This window comes from Sinocyclocheilus grahami, unplaced genomic scaffold (assembly GCF_001515645.1).
Source record: "Sinocyclocheilus grahami isolate Dianchi unplaced genomic scaffold, SAMN03320097.WGS_v1.1 scaffold49.1, whole genome shotgun sequence".
Lineage (NCBI taxonomy): Eukaryota > Metazoa > Chordata > Actinopteri > Cypriniformes > Cyprinidae > Sinocyclocheilus > Sinocyclocheilus grahami.
In genome coordinates this window covers 8,007-16,656 of record NW_015505228.1, presented here as the reverse complement: position 1 = coordinate 16,656, position 8,650 = coordinate 8,007, and the positions used below count along the sequence as shown (strand labels likewise).

General features: G+C 37.9%; 1 gene segment (V, D, J or C); it reads right to left on the bottom strand.

The window, feature by feature from the left end:
* Positions 1 to 2,093: 2,093 nt before the first annotated feature.
* The window catches only part of LOC107583068 (Ig mu chain C region-like), an 11,219-nt gene continuing 4,662 nt past the window's right edge, over positions 2,094 to 8,650 (bottom strand). Inside the window, 6 exon segments of the C gene segment in view lie at positions 2,094 to 2,114; positions 4,876 to 5,030; positions 5,942 to 6,247; positions 6,474 to 6,791; positions 6,953 to 7,243; positions 7,373 to 7,669. Of these exon segments, the coding sequence occupies positions 2,094 to 2,114; positions 4,876 to 5,030; positions 5,942 to 6,247; positions 6,474 to 6,791; positions 6,953 to 7,243; positions 7,373 to 7,669 (1,388 nt within the window).

Genomic DNA, 8,650 nt, shown 5'->3' with positions numbered 1-8,650 from the left:
GAGGTGGGGACCACGCCGCTGAAGCGCGGGGGTCTTCGAGCGAATTGGAGTGAATATTCTCGCTTTATTATCCCCATAACCCATCTGGACACTCCAGGGATGGCCTGCCAGGCCTCAGCCTGCGTGACGAGGGGTTGAATTAACTCGGGTGACTGGCCGCATGGGGGCAGAACACTTACGAGTGATGGAAGAGGAAGTTTGCTCTCTTTTTGAAAATGTTGTGTGTTTTATTATTTTTTCCGCTATCACAGCGGTTGAATGCTTGGGCGCACGAACGGACCCGTTGTTCGCACAAAACACATTTCCTTCTGCACCCGGAGCTGAACGGGGTGTCAAGAGGTGTAAGAGAGGCTGCTTGAGGGGCGGTCCGGCCGTGGCGAGATCTGACCCCATCCTCTTCCTGTCTTCACAGATCAGGATGATGCCTGAGGGGCCGGGTCCAACGCAATCTTGGGTTGGGGTCCCTGGCGCTTAGGAAGAGGGCAGTGTTAGAACTACACCGTGGACTTTGGGGGAGCCCACTTGTTTTTTTTATAAAGGGGGGTTTGCGCACTTGCGCGTGCCTCAAAAGGGGGCTTACAATGAATTACAAAGATATACAACAGCTACAAGTGTATGCACTACTTGCTTTATGCAAGCACTATATAGGATAAATTACTATACAGGATGTACCCTATTATACTTTATCGACATGAATTGATAGGTGAAACTACAAACAGCCACCCACAAATAGTCTATAAACAAAGCATCAGGCTGTCTGAGTTCATATGAACAACGGTTAAACCACAGCGCCCCTACACCTTGATGCTCATGACAAGAATAGCATGTATAGTTATCTTAATTGAAGTGAATTAGGTTTAAATCGCCGTCACGCACGAATGAACGATATTTTTGCAATTTTACACATAATAATCCACGATGATCACATTACACAAAACTGAAATTGCACGTCAAAATAACACATTGTCAATATTTTTTGAGACCCCCCAAAATTTCACAAATCACGTTTTCAGGGGAGCCCATGTCTTATTAAGGGGAGCCGAGCTCCCCCTAGCTCCCCCGTAGTTCGCACCCTGGAAGAGGATAGCGTTTGGCTGAGTGAGAGCGTCCCCGTGTCTGCTGCACTTTAGCAGGCTGAACAGCGGGGGCGGCAGGTGCTGGTTTTGCGGGCTGCTGAGTCGGCGCAGATTTAGGGCGAGCTGGAGCAGCAGCGGAGCTGGAGAGCTTAGGCAGGAAATGTCGCATAGCCTGGGACAATTTCTGTGCCTCCGTGCAGGGTTCAGTGAATCCTTTGACCGCCGGGCCGAAAAGACCTTTGGGAGAGACTGGAGCATTGAGGAAGGGGATCTTATCCTCGTCCTTAATCTCCGTCAGCATCAACCATAAATGACGCTCGAGCACCACAAGGCTGGCCATCTATCTCCCAATCGCTCGCTCGTAGCCGATCGCTCGACCTCTTTGCCCCGCTGTTTTTTCCTCACAGGTCCCTGGGAGGAAGAAAACAGGAGGGCCCAGGGGGCTGAGTCGCTCTCTGAAAAGAAAGCGATCCGTGAGCGGAGAGAGGCGAGACTGAAGCTCTCGCAATGGGAGCAAATAGCTTCCGTGAGCGCAGCTTCCGCATGGGATTTTCTCAAGCAGGAAACGCACTCCGTGTGGCCGTCATCGGCGTGCAGGGGAGACACATCACATCATCACATTGCTAGCATGTTTCAGAAAGATACAATACTAGACAGACAGACAGACAAGACCGACCGAAAGACAGATAGATAGATGGAAGTGAGGTATGGGGTCCACTTAATGATCAGAGCTACACTAGATGGGACAGACATCCAACAGAAGCCCTACACACAGAATTCTGCAAAAAGATTCTAAAATTACAAAGGAGAAAACCCAATAATGCATGTATGGCAGAATTAGGCCGATTCTCATTGATCATTAATATACAAAAAAGATCCCTCAAATTCTGGATGCATCTAAAATCAAGTCCCACAGAATCGCTACATTTTAAAGCGTTACAAAGGAACTGAACCCCGAAAAAAGTCCCCTAAGTCAACTGGTTCTGAAACTTACTAACCTGACTAACTCTACTAACACTAATCAGCCTCAGACCAGCACTGCATCAATAACATCAAAATAAATCAAATTATCAAACAATCTAAAAATATATATCTGGAACATTGGGATCAAGAAATTAAAACACAAAGTAAATTACAACTATATCGAACTATAAAATCAAATTATGAATCGGAAGAATATCTCCAGAGTGTCAGAGACACAAAGCAGAGACAAATCCTGACCAAGTACAGGCTTGAGTACTTGTGAGTACTCAAGCCTTAGTGAGCACAATCTAGCCATTGAGACTGGCAGACACAAAAAGAGCTGGTTACCCAGAGAGCAAAGAGTGTGTGCTCACTGTGTGACAGGAGAGATTGAGACAGAAGTGCACTTTCTCCTTCACTGCCACAAATTTAAATCAGTAAGTGACCTATATATAAACTTTATATATAAATAAATTCTCAAACATCGTAAAGAACTTTACAGCCATGACTGAAGAGGAACAAATAAAGATAATAATAGGAGAGTGACAGACAGCAACACTGGCTGCGAGAAATGTTTGGATGTGCCACAGCCTGAGATACAGCAGGTGAATGTGTGTGATGAGTGTATTATGTCTGACCTCAGTGTGTCTCCTACTGTCTATCACAGTGATCCTCAGCATGTATGTATTTATATGTTAAACACTGTGGTATCAAATGTTCACATGTTCTGTTTTATTACACTGTTTATTTAAGTTTAAATTGTTGTAATGTTTTTCTCTCTCTCTCTCTCTCTCTCTCTCTCTCTCTCTCTCTCTCTTCTATTATTTAGATATTCTCATTGTTATTATTATGTTCCTCCACATATATTCAAAGCTTTGGCAATATTGTATTTTTACAGTCATGCCAATAAAGCATGTCTTTAATTGAATTGAATTGAATTGAATTGAATTGAATTGAATAAACAGATAGACAGACAGACAGACATACATATAGATAGATATACAGACTGACAGACAGACAGACAGATTGCTTGCCGGATGGATGGATGGATGGATAGATAGATTAGAAATTTTAGAAATATTTGAGTGGAAGTTTGAATGAGTTTAAATGGCTTAGAAATAGTAACACGTGGACTCATGGCCTTAGAGTCAGAAAATGTAGTCTCAGAAGAAGAAGAATATGTTTAAATAGCATTAAAATTGGTTTTCGCAAACCAACTTAATACGTTGTTGCAGGCTTCAGTATTAACTTTGATCATTTCAACCTTTCTAAGAATTGTTAGTCATCAACATGAACACAGTTTCACTTCAGCAGGTGTGAGAAAAAAAGAGGAAGAAAGACATTCTCGAATAGATCTAATTTTGACCTTCTGAAATTCCTTGGAGAGTACTTAGTCAAATTAAACACTCGCCCAACACATTTGCATATATCAGCAAAGTAAAATTACTTTGAAATATATTGATATTGAAATAATTGTAAAGTTTTATTGCAACTCTCCAAATTCTCAGCACATTTCAAGCGGCATCATTTTAGATAGACCACAACATGTAACTAAACAAGTAAAGTTTGTGATCAAACTTTGAGGTTGGCTTGTAATGTAATTAAAGTGGATCTTAAGTGTATTAATGAGCATTATTATTAATGGATATACATTAAGAGGATGTTGTTATAATTAAATCAAATCACAGAGTAAACAATGTTTAAATAAATATTATATATTTTACAGTATGGCCATTTGTTTTGAATTGTTTGTAATTCATCAAGCTTGTTAAGAACTGCATATGGCTTGTTCAGTTTATTAATCTTTGGCTATTTAAAAAAAAAAATTTGAGTGCTCAACAGTTTGCAGCTGTTGAATGTGAGATGTGCATCTGCACTGGATCCCCAGAGATTAAATATTCAAATACATCAACTGAAAACCCAGAGAGAAACATGCAGTGAAATGTGATGTGAAATACATTTCAGAAGTACCATAATCTCCAGCTTTTCTTGGAACATGTCATTTCTGTGCAGTTTGACACTTAATTTGAGCATTAATTTCTGAACAACTAAACAAACAAAACAATTTTTCAGATCTGCTTGAGATATGACACTTCTCAAAACATTCCAATGGAGTTTGAAATCTTTACTTTATTAAAGTTTGATTTAGCAGTTCGTCTGAAAAGTACAGAATTTTTTGCCCTCATGCTTTTAGATAAGCAGCAAACACATCAAGACTGAAGTCATGGCTGTATATCTTTATAGATTATATTCTCACATTTTAGTATGTTCTGAGGGATCTCTACTAATACCAGAGTAACATCTACTGAAAATGCATGATAATGTCACTTGTAGTAAGAGGCTTCTAATAATATTTGAAGGAGTAAAATCAAGATGATTTGACAGAGACATAATAAGTCTTTACTGATGAGTGTGAACACTCAGTACATATTTATCAGTGTCTTCAATAATGTTTGTGCAGAGGCAAATTATGTAGTTTCAACATCTCAGTAAGCCTATATGTTTTTCCAGACAAACTTACAGAAAGACAGGAACAGACTGAGCAAAAGAGAGAGATGACATGGTTATTTTCCTTTTTTATTTCAAAATAGATTAGACTCACATTTAATTAGTCACAAAACAAATAAGAAACCTTGGAGTCTTCACAAATTCTTTTAACAAATCATCACTGCTTCACCTGCAAAATATATATATATCTATAGTTAAAAACACATTAAAGACTTAATGCAATCTAAATTGAATCATTCATATAACACTAAGAACATGCAGTAAAAGTTCCAAAAGGCATCATCTTACTTAAAATGTTCAGCACGTTATTTAGTAATATTTGTATTACCTTGAAGAAGCTGAGCTCAGCGCTGTAGGTCAGAGAAAAGAGGAAGAGGAAGATAAATGAGGTGGCAGTGGACCAGAGACTTCTGAACTCATCCTCCTCCAGAACATCTTTATTGCAGTCCAGAGCAAAGCCTGTCTCTGGCTCAGGTGGCTCACCTAGAAAAGAAAACACAGGAGACAGAAATGATACATCCTCAATTTAAAGTTCAGTATTATTAAACTTTTAGTTAGTGTTATATAAACACTTAAGAACATGATGGCTTTGTGACTGCATATGTGTCCTCGCATATATTCATTTGCACACACACTGTACACTGAAGAGACAAACATACATTACATAATTGTCCTGTCTATTAGACATTGTCAGTGCAGTAGAACATACACTTTATCAAAATGTACATAGGCATATTATTACATTTATGGTATGCTTATCAAGTAACTTACTCTTTTCAACTCAGTATCTAATACTGACATACTAGTAATACAAGTAGCCTACACATAAAAATATCACATATACCATCTGTATGTTTCATTGATTGAAAAGGTCAATACATTCTTGTGACTTTGATGGTTATCTTTAGAATTGAATAAGTGACTTTACTAGAGACAGAGACAAAAAAAATATTCTAATTTCTCTAAATACTGAATTAACTGAGAGTAGAGAGTGAAGCACACAATGTTTCTGATTAGGAAAGCAATGTGAGAGCTGGACTAAATCATGCAAACACAAATATTTATTGCTTGTAAAACAACACAGAAAATGGCATGTTATATTAGAGGCTAATCGCAGTACAGTAAGCACAGAACAAGACATAAAGACGCTCTATGATATTGTTCTGACTATGTTTTCATGTGACCATATTTACTTTAGTCTTGAGTGTAATTTGACTTTGATGTTTGACCCATGCTGTAAAGTAATACAGACATACAGACAGAAATATGCACAAACAACAACATCGAAGATACATAATCTGACAAATGAGCAACAGGACAAAAGCACTGGCGAACGTACAAGTGAACAACAGATAACTAGTAGTCAGTACTTAATGGACACTCTTTCCATTTACTTTGGCTTGTTGAAGCTTGTAATGGAGCATTTATATTATCCATGTTGGCATGTTTGACTGCGCAGGTGATGGTGGTGCTGAGCTTTTTATAGTCTTCTTTTGTCATTGTTAGGATGCTGAGAACAGACGTGGAGTCCTTTTGATGGATGGGAGCACTGGTTGTGCCCTCTCTGTAAGGCTCTTCACCCACTTTCCACATGATATAGACATCGCCGAGTTTAGGACTGGTGACCTCACACACATGAGAAACATGATCTTTGTCCATACTATCAGGTTTGTAAATGATAACATTTGGTTTATTTCCATCTGAATTGGAGGAAGTGATAAAGCTTTATTAAACAAACAGAAAATCAGATAATAATATATAACAATAGTGTTATATCAAGGCAGTCTAATCTTTTTGACAGCAAAATCCTTTCAAATGGTCTTGCAGGCAATAAAATTTTTTTCCAAGCAATACAATTGTTTACAACCTTTCAGCATCTATGCACATAGAGCCACAAAGGTAATTATAAGTTTTAGACTGACTTACCTCCTTTATGAAAACGGATCGTCTGCTTGATGTCTCTGTTATTATTTGTGTCACTGGTGGTGCAGGTGACCATTTCACCATCAAACCATTTCTTTGTGTTAACAGTGACATTGTGTTTTTTTATAGACTGTGAAATGTCATTAGAAAACTTGACTGTTCCTGGTCTCACATCGATTTTAGTTTCTTTCACTGAGCATGACACTGAAGCTTTTTCCACTGTATCTTTTATATCTCCAGAAACAACAGCTTCCAAGACAACTTCATTTTTTAAAAATATTTCTCTCTGACTTGGTGGCTTCAGTGTCAGTGCAAATTTAGCTACAAGGGAGCAAGAAAGTAAATATTTCTTCATTTGTAAATTTGGATTAATGTGTATATATGTGAATTGGGATTAGTTTGAAGGAGTGTATCTTTGTGTGAATTTGAAATAGAAATCAAAGCATGAACTAGAGAGAGCAAATCGACATTCGATGACCTACCTTTGAAGTATGCTGTCGTGGTAAACTGTTCTCCCCGGTGTGTGACCTCACAGGTATACTGAGTATTCACATCCCAATTCTCTCTGCTGACTTCATAAAAACTGTATGCTGTGTAATGACCTGTATCATTCAGTTTGCTTTCCAGTTTTAGCTGGCTCATGCCTTTGGTATTATTCACTTTCCATTGTACATCGATCTTCTTGGGATAGAAATCCTCAATGACACACATGACGGATGTACTTTTCGAAGTTGTTACAAGAACCAAGCTCAGGGTTGGTGTTTGTGGTTTCACTGTAATTAAAACAAAGTTTATGTACAATAAAAATATGTGAAGGACAACTGACATTTTGCAAACTTAAAATTTTACGGTGTACCTCAACAGTTTAATTTAATGTTTATCCTGTTAATGTCTGTTGTTACCTGTTGTGAATGTTTCTGTGACTTTTCCTGATGGGTGTCCTGCTTCACAGATAATTTTACTTTGATTCCATTCTGCTTCATTAATAGTTATATGGCTGACTTTCAACATCTTGTTTCCAGTTCCTACTGTGGGGTACTGGATGAAATTAGTCAAAGAATTTCCGCGCTGATCCATCCATTTGAAATTGACAGATTCAGCAGGTGAGAACCCAGTGGCCAAACAGCCAACAAGTAGGGAACCAGGTGAGGATTCACACGGAGACATCATAAACACATTTGGTGCTTTGGGAACTTCATCTGAAAGAGTGAAACCACACGAAACACAGGCTAGTATACACACACTGATGAAGCAAAATACAGTGGACTTAATTGACCTAACAGTTGCTTCAGCAACCCCCAGAAATACTCCTAAAACATTTGTATGGCAATCACATACAGGCTGCATTAATAAATTAGCTATTCATATAAATCTACACATAAAAAAAGCTATGTGCATGTTTAATTTCATTAGTCACAAATGAAACATTTTAATTAAATTGTTAGTAATAAAATAGCTGAGTAATAAAATAGCCTATTAAAATCGATGGCTCAGCTCATCTGTCAATAATGTACCAACCTTCCCTCAGCACCAGCAGTTAAAATTCTCCTGATTGAAACAATTTATTATAAACTGTCTAATATATAGGCCTGCGTCAAAAATAGCCACTGACTATAATCCAATAGGCTATGCGTTTTTACGCTAAAGCATCACAACCTTAATCATTAAGACCTACCCGTCAAAATATGGAAATAGGCTATTTTTACAGCAAACAGCAAAAACAGAACAAAAGCACGCACATAACTGGCAAAATACTCAAGGGTGCACAAAGGAGACATTTTTTTTCAAAAACGTTCAACGTTCAAAAACGTATTCAATTTTCCTTTTTTTTCTTTGGAACTTTGGTGTGGCGACGTTTGTTCTGTTTTCTTATGAAAACACCTATAATTTAGCACATTTATTTTTCAAAGTTAACAATTAAAATACGCACTATTTCCCCAGTGTTGTTTAAGCTTTTCACATGGTTTCATGGTTCCAAGGTTGCACTATTTTTTTAGATTGAGATTAATAGAGGGCAGCTTTGACAGGATTGATTCTGGTAATTAAAAACTACTTGTTCTCTATAATGAAAGACAACTTAATATATTCAAAAACGTGCGAAACAGACATAACAGGCCATATCCTATACTATGCCAAAACGAACAGTCGAATATTAAAATTGTCTGTCATATATATATATA